The 23160-nt window shown below is 43.8% G+C and overlaps 1 protein-coding gene across 1 annotated transcript in view; it reads left to right on the top strand.

The window, feature by feature from the left end:
- BIOF (biotin F) overlaps positions 1-21737 on the top strand; it is a 55212-nt gene extending 33475 nt beyond the window's left edge. Inside the window, exon 11 of the mRNA XM_087380517.1 lies at positions 21320-21737. Within this exon, the coding sequence (XP_087236643.1) occupies positions 21320-21572 (253 nt within the window). The 3' untranslated portion in view covers positions 21573-21737. The remainder of the gene's footprint in view (positions 1-21319) is intronic.
- The last annotated feature ends 1423 nt before the right edge of the window (positions 21738-23160 follow it).

Below are 23160 nucleotides of genomic sequence, written 5' to 3'. Positions count from 1 at the left end.
AAAAAAAAAAAAGGAACTAGAGGTCGCACTTCTCTTCTTCCACCAACCTTTATTTTACTTCCCAGTTTTGGGAATGAGTTTAACATCTTGTTGAACAAGACAAGTATTGCTTTTGACCTCCTGCATGTGCGACATTAGCTGGAAGAATAGATGATCAGGAAAAGTCCTAACAAGCCACTGTAGCAGATCTCCACAGTGTTGATGTGTTCCAGCCCCACAATAACCAAAGCAGTCTGACCACTCTATGCCACGCTTATATTATCCCCATCCCGAGCCCCTCAAAATGCTGACCAGTTCAACTCCTATGCAGGGGAGTCAGAGAAAGAACTCTTCACCATCTCAGTTCATCGAAATTTAGGAAGCCTTACTAAAAAACGATTTTTCTCTGGTGCCCACTTTCTCTTCGACCCCCCCTTCGTCCTTTTGAAAGAAAAAGGGAAAGAGAAAGTAGGCTACAGAATCCCTCAATTCTGTAGCAGCAAGAGGACTCCATAGATAATATGCTAAGGCCCACATAGTGGGGTAATTCCGAAGTCCGGGTGACTATAGAAGAAAGAACCACTGCATGAAGAGTTCAATGGTGCTTGGAGAGAGACTATAAGCTGAACTAGATTTAGTAGATAAGACTCTAGCCTCAAACCTATATTTTGACATAAGCCTTGGAGATCATTCCTGTGGAGGCTCAATTCTGTGTTTCAGCAAGTATCAAAAGCCCTTTACTAAACAAGCTGAGGCAATCAAGAAAGGATTTTCAAAGGTTGGCCCTGTTCAAGGCTAATCATTCTCTTTTTCAGCTCTCTATAGTTAAGGAAGGCATAATTGGGTATTCGGAAACTACCTTAGGTAGTAATGACCAACTCTTTGACAAATGATGCAATGCAATTGAGAGCCACAGTGCTTTTTGATGGATGTCAGAAAGAAGGTAGCAGCGGTTAGAATCTCATAGGCTGCCAGAGTTGTGCTTATGTGGAGGCACAATTTCTAGTTAAATTACTCAATAAACTTGGAATCTCAAATAGCTGTTGTTTTGAGATGAACATTCACACACACATCATTCAAATTTCACACAAAGGGTAGGGAAGAGAAGGGAATGAGATACACCCCCTATTGATCAGCCCAGGTAGGGGGTGTATCTCAAAGGGTTGTGAATGAGATACACCCCCTACCTGGGCTGATCAATAGGTATATTTCTTTAATACTATGATGCTGAACTTCAATTACAATAGTAATGCAGACCCGAGGTAATCTAGAAGACCTAGGACGTGAATATGAAGCCTAGCCCAATATATATACAATGATCTCCCCAATGAATGGCAGAGGAAGCATAGTTTTCAGAAACCCGGTGGAGTGAAAGTGCGCCTATATGAGAGGATTCTATGGCTGAAAGGTTTGGAGAATGGTCGCCTACATTCATAGAATTTGAAGCTTCAAGATCAGGCCAGAAAGGGAAAAAATGGGAGGAAGGATGGAGGAGGTGGAGAAGAAATGGCTCAAGGAGGGCGTGGTGGCTTTGATACCACATGTTGGAGCAGCAATGGAAACATGATGGAGACACGAGAAGATGGAAGAAGCTTATTCATTCATTCATGAGATGGCCAATATATAGGCAAGAGATACAATGTACCTATGAGCTCAAGAGAGCATCTAGATCCACAAATTTCTCCATGAATCTCTCAATCACACTTACTAACTGGCACATCATCAGTCACACCTATCTCAAGCACACCTACACACACGTGTTTTCACACACTCACTCATGTGATCACACTCACAACCATAGACCTTGGTATTGACCCATAACATCAATTCGTCCCAACAGAAATCACATGCTGAAGTAGGGATTTTGGCAAATTGTCAAGTTGGACAGCGGAAGGAGATCATGGAGCACTAGAAGATTGAAGCGAAGTTGTCAGAGGGGCAAGCAGGGACAACAAGGAGGGTGGCTAGGAATTGGGTGAATTAGCAAGGAGAGCAGTAACGAGAGGGTGCAAATTTGCAAGAGAGAGCAATTGGACTAGACCTAATCACAATCTTCTTATAGAGCTTGGGTGAAAGCGGAAAGCTTCAGAGAGTTGAGAAAGCACAAAAAGAAAGCTGTAAAAAGATGAAAAAACGATTCGAAAATATTATTTCCTAATTGTACCAAAAAAACGAATTTCTAAAATCTTATTTCCTAATTGTACTTTCAAAAGTTGAAAAATGATTTTCTAAAATCTTATTTCCTAATTGTACTGTTTGATTGGCGATTCTAGGTTAGAATAATTTTAAGGAGTTATTTTAATCCTAAGTATTGGCCCATGACTCCTTACCAATGCACACAATTAACTTAACTAACAGGCCTAAAACAAATGCACATCCTAGGTTTGCTAGGCTCATAACTTGACCTAGACAACTCAGAATTTACCTAAACTGAAGCCATCCTTTAGACCTTGATGTGTCCAATGCCCTACCTAATGTGCATCTGAGTGATCAGGGTGCGGGACCTAACACTCAAAGATTTGGGTTCTAAAGATCACATCCGCCTCACCATTAAACATGAAACATTCCGCTCTGAAATTTTTTTTTTTTAAAAAGCTTTACATTGAATCACAGGCATAAGCACTTAGTTTATCCTCCCAGCCAACCTCAGTGGTAGCAAGCTTCTCTGCTGAATCCAGAAGAATACGTTTTTATAAAAGCTTTTTGCTTGCTTAATTCCAACGAGCCCCAAAACTCCCTAGATGGATCTAGTATGCCACATGTCCTCAATTTAGGGTCCCTCCTTAATGCATCATTTAACCCTCTCTTGGGATAACTTTGAAACATTTGCCCCTAGGCACATTTCATGCATCTAGGTCCCTTAGCCTTAGATCCACCTAGTCTAGTGCCATGTCACCCGCACCAAGGACCTTGACCTTTATTCCTTTTTTGATCATTTACATGAAGCCCAAACAAATATAATACAAACATTGATTCTTTAAAAGAAAATGCCGACTGACCCTTCTGAGGTCATGTTACCTCGACTTGAGCGTAACATTCCTTCCCTCTTCAGACATCAGCGTCCTCGATGATAAAGTCTGGAAACACTCTCCGTAACTGGTATACGGATTCCCAGGTAGCTTCTGATAGAGGTAGACCACGCCATGCAACCAACACCATGGGTATCTTCCGATTGCGCACTTGCATTGTTCCTCGGTCCAGGATTCCTGTTGGTTTGTGTCTTGCATTATCCTCTATCTCCTGAAACAAAACAACACCTTCGATTAGTGAGTCACCTGTATGCAAAAATTTCTTTAAACAAGAAACATGAAACACTGGGTGCACCTTACAACCCTGTGGCAATTCTAATTTATAGGCTACCTTGCCTATTCTTTTTAGAATTAACCATGGCCCACAATATTGAGGTGATAACTTAGCACACTCTCTTGCAGTCAAAGACTTAGTGCGAAGGAACTCTGAGAAAAACTTTTTCTCCTTCCTTAAATTCTCTAGCGGATCGATTTTCATCCACATACGCCTTAGCTCTATCCATAGCTTGGCGGATGTTAGCTCTCGCAAGTGCTAGCATCTCCCGCATCTGAACCACAAAGTTCGCGGCACTAGGCACTTTCTGAGGTATTCCAACTATAGTTGGATTCGCTGGCCTATAACCATAGTTCAACTCAAACGGACTGAACCCTGTAGAGGAATGTTTTCTATCATTGTAGGCAAACTCTAACAATGGCAACCACTTATCCCATGTATGTTGCCTCAATGACACATATGCTCTAAGCATATCCTCTAAAATTTGGTTGATTCTTTTCGTCTGACCATCCGTTTCTGGATGATCCCCACTGCTCATTCCCAACTCAGTCCTTAGTGTCTCAAATACCGCAGTCCAAAAATGACTGGTAAATTTGACATCCGTGTCTGACACTATGGATTTGGGTAATCCATGCAAACGAAATATATGTCTAATAAACAAATCCGCCACTTGCGGGACACTAACCGACTCTCTAGTTGGAATGAAGTGAGCCATCTTAGTAAGACGATCAACCACCACAAGGATAGAATCATACCCACCTTGTGTTGTAGGCAAACCTACAATAAAGTCCATGGAAATGCTCTCTCACTTACCTAGTGGTATCTCCAAGGGATGTAAAAGTCCGAGTGGCTTCACCTGTTCTGCTTTACTTACTTGACACGAAAAACAACGTGTCACATATTCATGAATATGCTTTTTCATCTTTGGCCAAAAGAAATCTCGCTTCACGAGATCATATGTCTTCTCGACTCCTGGATGTCCCGCACATGGGCTATCATGGCATTGTCGAATGACTCTCTGCCTGAGATCATTCTGATTAGGTACTACTACCTTGCCATTTCTTTTCAGCATGCCATCCCTTATGGCATATCTTGCATAAGTTTGGCCTTTTCTGGATGCCAGGTCATCCTTTTCCCCGGGTTTAAACACATGAGCCTTAGGCCAAAGGCTCTGGACGAACTTGTCCACCTTTTGAGTTTCTCTAATCTCGGTCATTAGAGCACTCTCTAATACCGTGAAACTCATGTTATGCATAATGCATGACAACGCATCAGTAACTTTATTATCCTTCTCTCTTCGGTACCGAATCGTGAAATTAAACTCCTGCATGAGTTCTGCCCACCTAGCTTGGCGGCCTCTCAAGTCAGGTTGTTTACAAAAATGTTTCAGAGTATCATGATCAACATCAATATAAAACTCTGATCCATACAAATAATGTCTCCATGTTTTCAAAGCATGGATAACAGCATACAACTCTAATTCATGAGTTGGCCAATTTCATTGAGAGGGAGAAAGCTTCTTGCTTTCAAAGGCTACTGGCCTTCCCTCTTGGAGGAGAACTGCTCCAATTGCAATGCCACTTGCATCGGTTTCAAGGAAAAACGGTTTCTGGGGATAACTATTTTTAACACCGGTCCTATGACCACAGCTTGTTTTATGGTGTTAAAACTTTCATGTTGATTCAGTCCCCATATAAAAGGTACTTTATCTTAGGTCAGATCAGTCAATGGTGATACTATTTCGGAATATCCTGTGAGGGAAAGGGAGAGGGAGTGGAACTAAGGAGACAGAGAGAGAGAGACACAAAATGTATGGGTGTGTCAAAAAGTGTTGAGCCACACCACAAACTCATAGGTTTTATTAGGATTAGGCTTTCACCCTATGACTGTCTTAAGACAGTCATAGGTGTCATAACTTTAAAAGGGTGGCAATGTGGCTTTACCCCAACAACCTCCCACCTAAAGGCCAATGTGCCTAAAGGGGAGAAAAGAATAAAAATTACAGCAATATACAGTTACTGTATACAAGACCATAAAATAAGAATGGTCTCATCCTAATCCCATGATGTGGCGGCAATGTGCAAACCGCTCTGTAGGCAAGCTCTTAGTGAGCAAATCTGCAGGATTATCATCAGTATGCACCTTCACAAGCTCAAGTCGCTTGTCTTCCAGTACCTCCCTGATGAAATGGTATTTCACATCTATGTGCTTGGTCTTTTGATGAAAGACCGGATTCTTTGCCAACATGATAGCACTCTGACTATCACAATGCAAAACTGGCATATCTCCTGTAATGCCTAAATCTCCCACCAGCCGAGTAAGCCATATTGCTTCCTTGCAAGCCTCAGTGGCTGCAACATATTCAGCTTCAGTGGTTGACAGTGCAACGCATTTCTGCAACCGAGACACCCATGATATAGCACCTCCTGCAAATGTGAAAATATAACCGGTAGTAGACTTCCGATTATCTGCATTCCCTGCATAGTCTGAATCTGTAAAACCATGCACCAATGCATCCTGCCTACCATAGCATATGCACAAGTCTTTGGTACCCTTGAGATACCTCAAGACACCTTTCACTGCTTCCCAGTGCCGCTTGCCTGGATTTGCCATATACCTGCTGATGACTCCCACCGCAAAAGCAATATCCGGACGAGTGGCAACCATGGCATACATCAAAGAACCAACTGCAAATGCATACGGAACCTTGGCCATTTCAGCCTTATCATCATCTGATCTGGGGCTGTCCTTACTGCTGAGTTTTAAATGTGGAGGCAACGGGGTACTAATAGACTTCCCCCCCTCCATTTTAAACCTCTGCAGTACTTTGTCAATGTACTCCTTCTGTGACAGAAACAAAAGTCCTTTGGACCTGTCACGAATAATCCGCATACCAAGAATATGGTTTGCATCACCCAAGTCTTTCATGTCAAAAGATTTATGCAGTTGCTTCTTCAAAGCACTAATCTCCTGCTGAGATTTGCTGGCAATCAGCATGTCATCCACATATAGAATGAGTAGCATCAAACTGCCATCCTTTGCCCGTTTGGTGTACAAGCAGTGATCGGTCTCACACCTATGATACCCTTGGGACTGCATGAAGGCATCAAACTTCTTGTACCATTCTCTTGGCGCCTGCTTGAGTCCATACAAGCTTCTCTTGAGCTTACACACAAGCTGCTCTTTCCCTTTAACAGCATATCCCTCTGGCTGACTCATGTAGATCTCATCATGGAGATCTCCGTGAAGAAAAGCAGTCTTCACATCCATCTGACATAAATCCATGTCCTCATGAGCAACAAGAGCTAACACTGCTCTCAAAGTAGTCATCTTGACTACAGGGGAAAAGATCTCATCAAAGTCAATGCCCTTCTCCTGCTTAAATCCCTTGGCAACCAATCTGGCCTTATACCTCGGTAAAGCATATGAATCCACTTTGACTTTGTAAACCCACTTGCATGGCAAAACCTTTCTGCCTGCAGGTAGCTGCACCAAGTCCCATGTATCATTTTGAAGTAGGGAGTCCATTTCTGACTGCATGGCTTTCTCCCACTTCCTTTTCTCTGTTCTTCCCATAGCTTCCTTGAAGCTGGAAGGCTCACCACAATCTGTCAGCATGATAAAATCAGCCACATTATTGGCTCCTGGAACAAACCTGTCAGGAGGCCGTTGTACACGGGTGCTCCTCCTAACAAAATGTTCCGGATTAGGCTGCTGTCTAGCCTGTTCGTCATGCATGACGGGTGGCTGTACCACCATATTTGGCTGTTCTACAGCCCCATTTGCTGGCATATCCAGTGGTGCATCATTGGCAAAATTGTCTGGCTGAATTTCAGCCTGTATACCCTCTTGAACAGGGTTATCTACAGCAGCCTGCTGCTGCATATTAATGGGCATTCTTTGCTGTCCGACATCATCATAAACAACCCTCCTGTATTCCACAGGTTGCACGGGTTCTTTGTGTACACTATCCTCTTTAAAGATGACATCATTGCTGCGTATAATCTTCCGTTTGACGGGATCCCATAACCTGTACCCCATTTCACCTTCGTCACCATAACCCATGAAGATGCATCTGAAAGACTTTGGCTCCAGTTTGGTGCGCAGTTCTTTGCGTACATGAGCAAAGCACTCGCAGCCAAACACACGTAAGTGCTTATATGAAGGTGGCTTGCCAGACCACACCTCCTCTGGCACTTTCAACTCCAAAGCCTTGTTCGGCGACCTGTTAATTATGTGAACTGCTGTTTGCACGGCTTCTGCCCAAAAGCCATGGGGCAATGCAGCATAAGACAACATACATCGAACCTTCTCCTGAATAGTTCGATTCATCCGCTCACTCACACCATTTTGAGATGCATTATGAGGGGCTGTGAGTTCCTGTTTAATGCCCTTAGCTTCGCAAAACTGTACAAAAGCATGTGACACATACTCACCCCCATTATCGGATCTGAGGCATTTCAGCCTGCGACCTGTCCGATTCTCAACCTGAGCGACAAACTTCTTGAAAGCATCTAAGGCATCGCTCTTATGCTTCAAGAAATAGACCCACACTTTGCGTGTGGCATCATCAATAAAAGTAATGAAATACTTTGCACCCCCTAGTGATAGCTGTGGCATCTCACACAAATCAGTGTGCACTAGATCAAGCGGTGCTCTATTTTGGGGAGTTCTCCTCTTATGAGGAGTCATAGAATGCTTGCCAAATATGCAATGATCACAAGTAGGCAAATCTGAAAAAGAAAGAGACGGCAGATAACCCAAACGTGACAGTTCTTGCATTCCTTTAACGGACATGTGTCCCAACCGGCTATGCCACAATGAAACCTTTGGCAGCTCGGTTATGGCAACAACATGATTACCTACACTGGAAACATAAAGAGGGTACAAGGTATCACTCTTATAACCCTCAGCCACTACAACCTGGCCATCAGTAATCACCCATTTGGAATCCCCAAATGTGGTGTGGTAACCACTGTCATCCAACAAGCCAGTGCTAATCAGATTTTTCTTGATTTGCGGCACATGACGAACACCATTAAGCATAAATGTGCGTCCATCAGGGAATACTATCTGTATACTGCCAATCCCTGCAATCTGACATGCATAGTTGTTCCCAAGGTGAACAACTCCATGAGTACCTGTGTAGGAAGTAAACCACTTCCTATGAGGAGTAACATGAAAAGAAGCACCTGAATCCAAGAGCCAGGTGTGCATGTCATGGCCATCAATAACCAATGTATGTGCAATTACAGCAGAAGAGCATAAAACATCATGTCTGTCACTTTCACTGTCCTCTGCTGCAACATTCACTGCATCCAAGTCATCTGCCTTGGCCTTGCCTTTGCCTTTGCTTCCACTGCCTGCATCCTTTGTCTCAGCCTTCTTGGCTTTCTGATCCCGTATAAACTTGAAGCACTTAGACTTCACATGTCCCTTCTTGCCACAGTAAAAGCATTCAATATCCTTTTTGCCACGGGACTGACTGCGGGATTTGGACTTGCCAGCAGATCTCCCCTTCTGCTGAGTCCTACCTCTTTCCTGTACCTGCAAAGCATTGGAAGACTTGCTGCCCATATTATTCTTCCTGCTCATCTTCTCCATAAGGAGAGAGCTCTCCACATCAGCATACATAAGAGTGACATTTGAATTAGACAGGGTGGTCTTGAAAGTGTCCCAACTCTCAGGGAGGGTACACAACAAGAAAGTAGCCTTGAACTCCTCATCAAGGTTCAATCCCTGTGCAATAAGCTGTGTAAAGATGGCATTGAACTCACTCAAGTGTGAGGTCATAGCTGTACCTTCCTTCATGCGAAGGTCTACAAGCTTTTTCAACCAATAAACCTTACTGGCTGAACTCTTTTGGGCATACAACTCTTCTAGCCTCTGCCATAGGCCATAAGAGGTCTTTTCAGCCTGAACATTGAACACAAGAGAATCACTGAGAGTAAGCATGATAGCAGCCCTAGCGGACAAATCAAGCTCCTCCCACTCATCATCTGACATCCCAGATGGCTTGACACCCTTCACCCTTATGGGCTTAGAAATCTTCTTTAGCAGAAGTACATTCAAACACTGTTCTGCCCATAATGCATAATTGTGTGCCCCTTCCAATTTCTTTATGTTCAGAATTGAAGATTCACTTCCCCCTGATGCCATATCAGATAAGGAAAGTACCTGACTCCCTGTAAGTCAAAAAATGACTAAATAAAATTCTGATTTCTCAGAAAACCTGCTCTATCAAGAGCCAGGAGCACTCACAATAGTGCTGTTTTTACTGTCAAAAAATCTGCAGCAAAACAGAAAAATTTTCCCTCCAGTCATTGTACCTTCTGACACACTGTACCGTGCTCAAATAGGCATAAAACAGTAACTTCAGAATGCTGCAGCTGTTCCACAAGTGCTTTATCAGTGCATCATCAACTGACGAGGCACAAAACACTGCTGTCCTGGACACTTCTCCCACCTCAGATGAGGTATTGCACTGATTTTATATGCATAAACCACTTGTCATACACTGTTTTGTCCACTGAAAAAGGCTCCAAACACCTCAGCCTGTCACAAACCTGCAACAAAGAATGCGACAAATCCCAAGCAATCACCCTTCTGCCAAGGGGATAAAAGGCATCTGAAGGTCTCAAACAGTAACTCAAGTGCTCACAAGCAAAATCTGGGCAAAAGCCCCTTGATTTGACACCTGTACCAAGTGAAAAACACCTCAACACTAAGGTAGCATACAAAATACAGCGCTCTCCTGGCACTTTCACCTGACAATGTAATGCATAAACGGCCCTGTGTACACAGTAACAACACAGATCCCAATGTACAAACACTGAAGAGAAAATCTTTTGAGCACTGTCAACGATGGACAGTCAGGGACCGAGTAAACTCGATGCGCCCTGGCCAAGCGTGGCTCAACTGAGATTTTTCAAGGTGTCGTACACAGAATGTGACCTGCAAGAAATGTCACTGAATACACTGCGGAAACAAGACCAATGTGGGCCCTGGCTCCACACTGCCTCAAGGCATACACTGCATAAACTTCCAGGCAAAAGCCCTTTGAAATTGTCACCCGAAAGCTAAGATTTGCACTCAGCAAAAGCATAAAAGCCCTCTGCAAAATCAAGGCATCTGACCTCCCCGAAACAAAATAACTGTGCAACCACCACACACTGTGGCAATAGTCACCTCAAGCACGAGGGACACGAGTGTACTTGCTGTACCTCAAACACACAGTTTTAGAACTGAACAAGTTCCGGGAATGAAGAGCAGAGTGCTCTCTCTTTTCCTTCTTCCCCAAAACAAAATTTCTGTGCCTGCTGTACCTCCTGTACCTGCGCAGGGTACTTGCTGTACCCTGTACCTGCAAGGGCACGAAATCCCCAAAAAAAAATTTGACCTGAACCTCCTGCGCAGCGTCCGTACGGTACAGTTGCCTGTACGGCGTCCGTACAATCGGTACGGATGGCCGTACCTGTCCAGTCGACGGGTTGTGAGGGGCTGCACGCAGCCGGTACTGCGCGCTGCGCGTGCCTGGTAGGCTGCTGCCGCCGGTGCTGTGCGGTGCGCAGCTAGCAACAGCTAGCTGCTGCGCGCGGCAGCGCCCTAGCCTGCTGCTGTGCAGTTGCTGCGCCCAGGCCTAGCTGCTGCTGCGCTGCCCCAATCTGCTCGCGCTGCCCCGATCTGCTCGCACTGCTAGCTGCTGAGGGCACGAGGCCCGAGGGGAGAGGTGACCTGAGAGGGGTGGACTGGAGAGAGGGGGAGAGGTAGAGGGTGCTCTGATACCAGTTGTGAGGGAAAGGGAGAGGGAGTGGAACTAAGGAGACAAAGAGAGAGAGACACAAAATGTGTGGGTGTGTCAAAAAGTGTTGAGCCACACCACAAACTCATAGGTTTTATTAGGATTAGGCTTTCACCCTATGACTGTCTTAAGACAGTCATAGGTGTCATAACTTTAAAAGGGTGGCAATGTGCCTTTACCCCAACATATCCTTTGATATGCCTTCGATAAAATTGGACAAATCCCAAGAATGATCACAAAGCGGTCAGACTCTGAGGGATTGGCCAAGTCAGTATTGCAGCCACTTTCTTTGGATCCATTTCTACCCCCTCAGGAGTAATTATGAATCCTAAATATTCAAGTCTTACCATACACAGTATAGTTTTCTTTTTATTTACATAAAGACTGGCTTTCCTCAAAGTACTGAACACTATTCTTAAGTGTTCATGATGCTCAGTAATACTTTTACTGAATACCAAAATATCGTCAATAAAGTGTACTACAAACTTTCTGATATACGGACGTAGTAAATCGTTCATAAGCATAACGAATATAGCTGGAGCATTGGTAAGTCCAAAGGGCATTACCAAAAACTCATAATGTCCAAACCTGCTTCTAAAAGCGGTTTTATGCACATCCTCGGCTCTAATAGGGATTCGATGGTAGCCACACTTAAGATCTATCTTACTGAAAATTACAGCCCCATGTAATGCATCTAGCAAATCATCGATCCGAGCCATCGGATACCTGTGCTTAATAGTGATATTATTCAATGCTCTGTAATCTATACAGAGACGAAAAGTATCATCTTTCTTCTTCTTTAATATCACTGGTGAAGCAAAGGTGAGAAACTTGGTTGAATCTGCCCCAACTTGAGGTATTCTTCCAATTGTCTTTGTACCTCCGCCTCTTCAGTAAAACTCAACCTATAGGGAGGTATATTTACAGGTTCTGCCCTCGGTATTAGTTCAATTTTATGCTGAACATTTCGCTCTGGAGGTAACCCATAAGGTAGCTCATCCCTAAAACGATCAGAGAACTCCTCTGCTATTTGATCAGCCAGCTTGGCCATCTCTCCATTTTGAGCCACATCAGTGCTAGCCGAAGAATCATCAACCGGCTCTACCGTTGCTGTACAAAGAAACAAAAACTCTTCTTGAGCTTTTCGAATTTCCATCACGGAAACCAACGGTCCTTGAGGTATATCCTTTTCACCTCGTAAGACATACAGCACATCATTCAACTTGAATTGATAAATGTGCTTTTTCCAATCTATGGCTGGATTCTTCCTAGAATGCCAAGCCTTACCCAGGGCTATGTCTGCATGAGCAAGCTTAGTCATTTCAAAATCAAGCTTCTCAGCATAGTCCTGAATTCGAAGCTCCAACAGGGTAACCCTTTGGTCCCATACTTCAGTTGAACTTCCATCTGCCATCCTGACTGTATATGCATAGTAAGATGGGCTAGTCTTTAGTTTCAGCCTCTTTACAAGCTTGGAGTTAATTACATTGTGCGTTGACGCTGAGTCAAACAGCACAATGACATCATGATTAGCTACTTGTCCTTTCATCTTAATTAACTCCGTATCATTAAAGGCTGTATACCCCGTTGCTGCGGGCTTTGACAGGATATTATCAGGTGCACTAGTTACTAACTTAGAAACAGACACACATAACAAAAAAGGTACTAACCTTTGAGAAGATCCCGCTAGCTGAATCTGCATCTGTTCTGCTCTGGGACTTCCCTCCATTTCCACGTCGCATTCTGAGACCACCATCTCAGCTATCCAACGATCCTTGTTTCGTGGACAATCTTTCCACTGATGAGGCTGAAGGCAACCAAAACACAAGCCTTCTCTCCTTGCTTTTTCCCTTTGCTATGGGTTCAAAGAAGACTTCAACCAAGCCCGGGCTGCCATTGGTGCTACTTTTCTTTTCATTCCAATGGTGGTACTTGATTTAGGAGTCTCAACTAGTTTCGCCTGCTTGGCTTGACCACTAGGCTGTGAGGCACTCCCTTTAATCCATTTCTTCTTAAACCCAGTTTTCTTTGGGTACCCATACTGAGTCCCAACCTGCACAAACCCACTTGGTCTGTTCCCTTTTGCATCCTCATAGTTCAGGGCTATGGCAATTGCTTCATCTAGCGTGTTCGCATACTTAGCCCGAACTTCCATCTTTATCCGATCATTCAATCCAAAGATAAAATCTTTTACTTGGATTGACTGAGGTAGGGGTTCATCAACCTTCATTACACTTTCTCTGAATTTATCAGTGTATTCTGCCACTGATAAATTTCTATGACGAAGGTTTCAGTACTGATCCCAAGCTCGGGATGCTTCGTCAGGAGGTAGGAAGTGTTTTCTAAATTCCTTTTTAAACCCCTCGCATGTAGTGGATGCTACACCATCTTTCTGCTGTTTTATCCACCACCTATCCGCTGCCTCATTAAACATATGGGTGGCCTCGCGGATTTTCTTCATATCATTCCTGATTTCACAAATGGCGAAGGCCTCGTTCCATTTGTGTAGCCAGGTCTCAATGATATCGGAACTGCGGTCAGACATCCGACCAGAATACTTTTCAGGCCTATAATTGGCAATATTAGGCACCTTAGCCCTCCTAGGCTCGACCATACGAACATTGGACTCCGGTTCCATTGGAGATTTACCTTTCTCCTCACGAGATGGTCTGACAGACATACTATGCACCATTTTCCTGAGCTCAAACTGCCCTACATTTGTCTGTAACTGTTGTGCTAAAATCTGTTGCAGGGCATCCTCTAACATTGCAATTCTGCCAGATAATGTATGACCTACTGAGCGCGACACCTGCGGGGTCGGCCGGACTCCCGACTCTACGGGATCCATCCTGGAAGCTTCTTCTTCTACTTCCATTTAGGTATGTGTGTGTGTGTGTGTGTGTGTGTGTGTGTGTGTGTGTGTGTGTGTTTTTTTAATAATAAAACACCGCTTGCAACTGTAATTACAAATCAAAAGTCCAACTTCCAATTTTACAACTAACCAAGTATATATCACACTTATAACCAAAACCACTTTACCCTATACTAGGGAAACTCCTGCACACCTAAACTTCAAATATCCCATGCATAACAAGCATATAACCAATTGTTTCCATCAATCCAGTACGCCTTCAACATCTGGAACCCAATAGAACAAGCAGGAATTCCAAACTAAAACACGGAAGTAAATAACCAAACATATGCTCCAACAAAGCTTAGAAGGCATAGAGAGCTCCCTGGTTATAATTCTTACGGCATGAAGAGATCAAGTTGTTTCGGCTGTAGCTCAACTACACCCTCGTTGGAGACCCAAAGCACTCCTTCACACGAGCTCACGATCAAGCACAACCAGTTACTAGTACCATGACCTGACAACCATCTACTCAACACGATCAACGATGCTCTTTTAGAAATTACGTTGTTCTTTAATTATTGACTCATCCGATAGGGAAGATCTGTCTGCCTTCTGCTGTCACCTCTCGTTTCATATACAAAGTCGCTTCACGTCTCCCTTTCGAGATACCAAAGATCCTTGACGTCAATCAACCAAGACCAGCTCGTGCGCCATCCTGACATCCAACGCACACCCAATTCCTGCTTTAACGTATACCCATGCAGGTGACGGGATATCTTCAAGCGCACGTAGCAACCCCGCGTAGCAGTTCACCATCACGACGCTTAATTAACAAGGACCCACAATTGCGCCATCACCTGTGGCAACTAATTTTGTGACCACACAGTCCCTTTGGTCGTGCGCTGCTCATGAGCATTGCTCCTAATACGAAATCTCAAAAGCCAAAGTTCCAACTCCTGCGACAGCGTTTTCCACAGTATTGCACAACTGGTCCCTCGATGCGTCAAACGCCCAACCAGTCCTAGACCGCTTGCAATATACTCTGCGCTCTAATACCAAATGAAACATTCCGCTCTGATTTTTTTTTTTTAAAGCTTTACATTGAATCACGGGCACAAGCACTTAGTTTATCCTCCCAGCCAACCTCAGTGGTAGCAAGCTTCTCTACTGAATCCAGAAGAATACGTTTTTATGAAAGCTTTTTTCTTGCTTAATTCCAACGAGCCCCAAAACTCCCTAGAGGGAACTAGTATGCCACATGTCCTCAATTTAGGGTCCCTCCTTAATGCATCATTTACCCCTCTCTTGGGATAACTTTGAAACATTTGCCCCTAGGCACATTTCATGCATTTAGGTCCCTTAGCCTTAGATCCACCTAGTCTAGTGCCATGTCACCCGCACCAAGGACCTTGACCTTTATTGCTTTTTTGATCATTTACATGAAGCCCAAACAAATATAATACAAACATTGATCTTTTAAAGGAAAATGCCGACTGACCCTTTCGAGGTCATGTTACCTCGACTTGAGCGTAACAAAACACTAATGATCTTGATCTGCCCTCATTAAGCCAAGCATCATAGTTCCACACACCAAGGCTCACCCCCCCAAAGCCGATTTGAAGGTGTTAGGAATAAACCATGGGCACTGGAGACCCATCGTGTGTTAGGAAACCCTTCTGGATGCTTTGATCAACTGGATCATGAGATTGAATCTGTTCTACGAAGACTTGGTAAGGTCATGTGTTGCACTTTCCACAAGGTACATATTTTTAGTTTAGACCACTTGCTACAGATCACCATCATATACACATCACAAGGGTTGCAGATTGCTCTTGCCTAGCTCTGGGTTTTGTCATATAGGCTAAGTATTAAGACAATTCGAGTCTTTGACATTCCACGTGACCTAGGGCTATGCTTTGTATTTAATTTGAAGAGGTGGAGTTCCACGAAAAATGAATATTCCATTGTCCTTCTTACTTTGAGATGAGGGCGCGGTTTCATTGGCTCTTTTGAGGAGGGTTTTGACCAATGTATTGCCTCAGTAGAGTAGAGACGACGAAGGAGAGAGATCACCTACTTAAGTTACACAAAACATCACAATTGGAGTCCCTTGTGTTTACTCATCAATTGAGCAAGGTGATGGGCAGGATGAGGATCTTATAGGTAGCATGAGACAAAGTAAAAGGAGATAGTCTCAACTCAGGATGACATCTGACCAATGGGGTTCGTGTAGATGTATCTAGGAGGCTCCCGGCAGCTATAAGCAATTGACAAGTTCTTCTAGAGGATCGCACAACTCTGGTCACTCGCTTATTGCATGAGGATGCACTTCACGCCTTCCCCTACACTGCCCGCTCCACGCATCCACCACCTCTTGGGACCATCCCTTGCAATAATTGGTATGATGATGAGTGTAAGGCTTTACGCCACCAACTCAGATTCAAATCCAAACATAACCTTACGAACGATCCAGAGATGATACATGAGTACCGTCGATTGGTCTGCCGGAAGAAGCTGGCTTTTATATGCCGGAATGAGGAAGAGCTTCTAAACATCATGTTTAGTAACAAGTCCAAAGACTTCTGGTGGAAATTCCTTAAATGGCGCTCCCCCTCTCCTCTCAGAGATACTCAGGTTTGGCACGCCTATGCACACGCTTTATATGACATCCCACATCTGCCCGCCCCTAACCTCTCACACTTGCCTCGACCTACCTTATGCACTCTTTTCACCAAGGATGGCGGTAAGGATGCTATAATGAAACTTCATAACGGCTGAGCGAAAGATTATGAGGGTTTATGCACTGAATTTATTGTGCATATGGAATTAATATCCTAGCCTGGGTCTTAGCAAATCTCTTTTTTTTGCCTTGTCTTTCCATGTACCTGGGCCCTTAACACCATTTCACCCATCCACAAGGCAAGGGATCCCATGAACTTGGAAAACTAGAGGACCATCATGATTGGGCATGTCATGTCTAAGATCTATGCATCAGTTTTGACGATGAGGTTCACAAAGATGTAGAGGCTTGGAGCAGAGAGGCACAGGCTGGGTTCCGGTGCGATCACGGGAGCATGGACCATATACTCACACTTAGATGCATCATAGAGGAGGCCAAACCATGGAAGCAAAGGGTTTATTGCTGCTTTGTGGATTTCTACAAAGCCTTTGATACGGTAATGAGGGGCCACTTATTAAAAAACTACGGGAGCTAGGATATGACCAGGAGATCATTTGGGTTGTCATGGCACTTTATGAGAGAGTCTCAGGCAGAGTTCGGACAGGGGCTGAATGGATAGATCATGAGCACCATTGGTGTCAAACAAGGGTGTTCGCTTCCACCCACCTTGTTTAGCCTTTATATAGATGAGCTCAAGATTTTTATGCAGACTTTGGGAGGGGCTGGTTGTTTCCTTGGTGGTGCTTTGATTCAGATCTTATTATATGCAGATGATGTGGTGCTTTTATCCTCTTGCAGAGCGCCTTTAGAGGCATTGCAATCCTTTTGTGAGTCACATGATTTGAAGGTCAAGCTTGGCAAAACAAGGTTATGATCCTCAATAGCTCCTGAGCAGCCTTGCATAGAGATCAGTTTACCTTTGATGGGTCACCGTTTGAGATTATCTCATCAGATCATTCAAGCTGAGTTTGGGTCATCCCCATTACAACTAGATGCTACATTTCAGGTCATCACATATATGTACGGAGTCATGGAGTATGGGGATTCCTCTTTTGGACGCAACAGGCTGCCATGGCTAGCATTGTCCTCTTCTATGACACTCTCAGTAGGAGGTGACCAGAGATGATGGTTTGAGCGACTGGGGCTCCACATGGATCGACTCCCTCCCTTATAGTACAGTTTGGACGCTCCATTTTCTCCCCTCAGGTCGCACGAGGTCAACCAGGTAATCCGTGAGGATCTTTTACACACATTCCGGACCTAGTTGGGACCGAGTGAACTCCCAGTGAAGCTCGGCTTCTATAGAGATCATTGCTTACATATCACAAAGGAGGGTTTCATTGACCCACCAAGATACACGCAGATCCACTTACCCCACTCACTGAGGGTCTCTATTGGGCAGTTTTGGGTCTCTTCCCATAGACTTCGTATCGAGAGCGGCAGAGCAAAGGGCCTACCCAGGGAGAGGCGCTTATGCACATTATGTGATAGGTAGGAGGTTGAGACGGAGGAGCACTTCATCTTCAGGTGTCATGTTTACTATGAGATCCGAGGGCATTTCTACTGCCTCTTCATAGATAGCTATGGGGTTTTGTTCTGATTCCTCTCCTATCCAGATCAGAGATGCTTGGCAGGCTTCATTCATGAGGTATTTAGGTACCGCGAGAGGATACTCCGATCACAGAGACAGGAGCGGACTTCTTCTTCCTTGGCAAACCCCTCTCAGAGTTCTATCACGGATTTCTTTCAGCCATATCACTTGGACCCCCACAAGATGAGGCCTCGACATGATCGTGACCCAAAGCCAGTGACTCGATAGCTCAAACAGAGGGTTGACGCTCAGATTACACTTGGGGATATTTCCTCCATGTTTAGCATTGGAGCCTGGCCGATAGGGGTTATTGTAGTCCTAGTTAGGTGCAGAGCTATGACCAAGAGACGCCATAGGGCCGCACCCTCGAGTGATCGACATCACTCTATCGCCGATTTCATGCTTTCATTACCTCATCCACCCTGATGGTCTAATGATGATGATGATGGTGCGATTGATATGTAGTCGACCACTGACATAACTATGTTGTACTTAGTACTTAGTACTACCATTCTGCATTTTTTGCATTCTGCATTGGTGTGGATGCTACTTTAGTAGCTCCACCCTCACAGCTCGTTTGTACCATGCTTTTCAGAGTCTCATAGACCCATCGGTCTTCCAAATACTTTAATAAACTTCCTTTCTTTCTTTCTCATCTTACACCTACTTAGGGGTTCTCTTTTCAGGCCCTGTTTTTAAGATGAGACCAACGTTGCAGGATTGTCTTAGTAGAGGATATGCCTCTTTAGCTAGGCTGGAGAGGCAGTGCTTCCACTCACACTTCCAAGATCCCGGAACCAATTCGACTCCTTGGTCCAGCCGGCTGGGATATATGGCATCCCTTGTTGGGGGTCGGATTTCTCAGATTCAAAGTGGTCTCGGGTGGAGCGTCTCCAGGTTATCATGTTATCAGGCATGATTCACAGTAAGCCGTTGGTTCCCCACAAGATTGTTCAAGACAAGTTTGGGTCATCTGTACTACAACTTGATGCGGCATTCCAAGTCATCACATATTTGTACCGGGTCAAAGGGTACGAGGTCTACACTTGAGGACACCATGGTTAGCACTATCCTCCTCTATGGCCCTAGCAACTGGAGCCGAGTGAGCTTTCGGTGAAGCTGGTGGGCTTCAACAGAGATCACTGCCTACATATCTTTGATGAAGGTTTCATTGATCCTCATGGACGTACTCGGATTCACCTCCCTCACTCACTAAGGATTTCTATTGGGCAGTTTTAAGTCTCTTCACATTGACTTCGCATTGAGACTGGACGATTTGAGGGAGTACCCAGGGAGAGGCGCCTGTGTACCTTGTGTGAGCTATAGGAGGTTTGTTAGAGGAGCACTTTATCTTCAGATGCCCAGTGTACTACGAGATCCGGGGCTGTTTTTCCTTCCTCTTAAGAGATAGCTTAGGGCTGCTCTTCCGCTTCCTTGCCTTCCCAAAACAGGGATTCCTGGCTGCCTTTATCCATGAGGCAGTTAGACATTGAGAGCATATACTCAGATCACAGAGACGTGGATGGGGCGCACTGATAGACTCTTCTCAGAGCATGATCACAAAGCTTTTCCAATTGGATCACATATGTTCCCACCCCACTCGCGTCATACATGGGCGAGACCTGGAGCTAGAGACATGGCACACCCGACAACAAAGGACAGACGCAGGGCGTACTTGTAGACATCCCCTCCGTGTTCAGAGTTCGGACACGACTGACAGGGGTTACGGTATCCCTATTCCGACGCTGGGATTTGCAGGAGATCACGCTGAGAAGTGCCTGCAGATAGTTGACAATGTGCTATTTCTGACTTTATAGTACCACCATCTTACCAATCACCTGGTCACCCATGACATTGGGCCGGTTTTTTGCTTTGTACTTTGATGGCACATGATGCTAGTGATGATGGGGAGGGTCATATTGATGCTGTTATATGACTCCATATTGATGTACTTCTAGCTATATAGCATGTAGCATGTAGCTATGGGTGTTTATGCTCGTTTAGTAGCTCCACCCTTTCAGCTTGTTTGTATCAGGTTTCTCATAGTCTCATAGACCCATCGGTCTTCCGAAGACTCTAATAAGCATTCTTTATTTCTCTCTCTCTTTTCATCCCTCCCTCTAGATGTTTTGACATCGTGTTGCACATGGTCTCATGGACCATCGTTTTGGTCTTCAAAGATTTTAATAAACTGTTAGCCCTGTGTGTGTGTGTGGCTGGTTCTTTTGCTTGTTTTGGGTTCAGGCACTTAGCTCAACTAATTTTTCAAATTCACACTTCTCCTTATCCCTGGGTATTGATATACCAAAGCATCAGTGAAAATATACAACCTTATTCAATTTCCAGCAAAGTTGCAAAGTGGAAATCAAGGGATGAGGAAAAGAACATAATGCAGCAGGATATAGGTGCATGTACGGAAGGCCTCAAGAGTGGCAGGAAACAAGACTAAATGGGAAATGATGTGAGATGAATGACTGGATATGAGAAATAACATTTACTCCTGATCTTTGATGTGCTTAAGCTTTCACATTATGCAGGGAGAGGGCTTTTGGCATTGAATCATAATGGACTCCAAGTCTGAAGTGCAGTAGTTGGTGCCAAAACTTCCAAAGCCTTCTTTTGAATGCCCTTGGATGTATAGCAGTTCATAGTTAGTTTATACAGAGTATGCTAGTTGGTGCAAAGAGTTTTTGAGGGTATTCTTTTGAATTCCTTTAATTGTGGACAGGAGCTTCCTTTGATGGAGGTGAAGGCCTGGCTTAGTCTTTATATGAATGAAAATAAGTGGCTTAAACTTGGCTTCTGCACGTAGGTTGCAAAGGGTTTAAGTGACAGTAGTTCAAATTGCTTAAGGTGTGTCTTGTTGGGTTCAGTCTATCTGATGTTCTTGTAGGCGTGAAAGTGCTGTCCCCATTTAAGTCCATGTCTGCTGCAATTTAGCCTTCCTCCACGTTTCATCGGGCAGATCGATGCAGTAGATTTCTTGGGATTTTGGTTTGCATTAATGCATAGTCTTTACAGCCAAGCTTCTTTTTTTAAGAAAATTTTGTCCTTTGTGATTTATTTAGAAACACAACTCAAATGTGGTTTTGCAACTTGATGTTCAAGCAGACTTCGCCTCACATTATCTGCAGCCCACACAAGTGATGATATAAAAGCTCTTGCGGCAGCTCTTACACCATGGATAAGGGTCAAACAGCAATCCCTTTCTTCTTGTTTAGATGGATCTTCTGAATGTATCAAGGATGATCTGGAAAAACTACCCTCAATGTCATTTCCACAGGAGGACAGGATTATCGATGAAGGCAAACACAATTTGCAATCTAAACAGTGGCTTTCTGAGGATATAAGAGCAAAACTCTGACTGACTTGTTGCAACTCATGGCTTGCAAAAGCTTTTCTTGGCAACATATCCATTCATTGTTAGGGTGGGATATTCCTCTCCTTTGGTCATGTCAGGTTTATGCCTTAGATTCTTGATTGATTTGTAGTGGGAATAATTTTTGATTTTGAAGTGTTGTTTGGATAAATGCCTTGAATCAATTGTAATTTAAAGAGTTTTGGATGAATGCCTTGCATCAATTGTAATTTAAAGAGTGGACTGGGATTAGTTTTTTGTGACTGCCATTCAGACAAGGGACAGGGCTTCAGCCTCAGCTTACAGACAGATATGCCATGCAAGTGGGCACTGTGACTCAAAAGTGTGAAGTTTGAGTAGACTTGTTCTGGTAAGATTGAATATGGTGGTACCTTTTTGTCCTGGAATGAAGCTCGTGAAGTCAAAGAAATGCTACTGTACAGGTTTCAGGAGGGGTGATTGTAATGTGCATGCTCAAAATGAAGCTGTTGCGACCTGATTAAAAGGTCTTTGGGTGATCTTTGAAGTCTCTAGTTGGTAGCATTCTAGCAACTCCTGGTTTGCTTTATCACTTTAAAATTTAGTCTCAAATACTCTTTAGGTCCCCAGTGACTGTGATTACAAGGAGTCCTCAGTGAATCCCTACCCTGAGGTCAATATACTTAAGGAGCCCTACCCTTATGTACAGAAAGGCATTTAAGACCATATCGAATGAGGCATAGAAGGAGCCAAGGATACTCATTGACAATGTCATCCAAGAAAGGACATGCCAACAGATAAGAAAAGCGCTTACAAGAGGCTTTTCCAGAGCCATGCTTTGTGGAAGCGTCTTTTCAAGAATTTATTTCATTAGGACAAGAAATTTATAACCATGAACTAAAAATTAATATTACCACACAACATTCATCAAAAGCGAGGTTTTTTGGGTTGTGAATGAGGATCATCCCTTGCAAGAGATCAAGCACTTGGCATATTTTGTATTCCAATAATGTTGAATCTTAATGCAAAAGTAATTCCAACTTTAGGACGAAACCTTTAGAATCCTAGGAGGACATAAAACTAAAATCCTAGGAGGAAGTATTTCAAAATTTAGGACGGAACCTCTAAATCTTAGGACATAAAACTAAAAACCATTTCAAGGACTAGAATCCTAGGAGGAAGTATTTCAAAATTCAGGTCAGAACCTCTAGAATCCTAGGGATAAAAGTAGAAACCATTCCTTTATAGATGTAGGAGGGAGTTACAATGCTTCCATAACCAAAACAACAAAAGATTGTGTAAGCTAAATCGTGGTGATAATTGTAGTGTCTCTGTCATATGTTCAAAACTCAACCAATAGAGTAGACCAAAATTGAAGTTCTCATGCTTCCTTCATCCTTTACCACAAACATAGTCACAATCACTTTCCATGCTAGAAGAGTTAGTGAAAAACATTGAAAATCCCTTTCAATTGCTCAACAAAATTTAAACTACAACCTTACTCTCAGTTCAACAATGAATAAAAAAGAAACTAGATGATGTAAGAACGCAAGATGATCAACCCAAGAGTGGTTGGAAAGTGTTTTGACATGAAACCATCAACCGAGTAGAAAAT

The sequence above is a fragment of the Dipteris shenzhenensis genome, chromosome 10 (assembly GCF_047967505.1).
Source record: "Dipteris shenzhenensis isolate YYH24624 ecotype China chromosome 10, Dip_SZ_1.0, whole genome shotgun sequence".
NCBI classification, from domain to species: domain Eukaryota; kingdom Viridiplantae; phylum Streptophyta; class Polypodiopsida; order Gleicheniales; family Dipteridaceae; genus Dipteris; species Dipteris shenzhenensis.
This window is presented reverse-complemented; position numbering and strand designations above follow the sequence as displayed.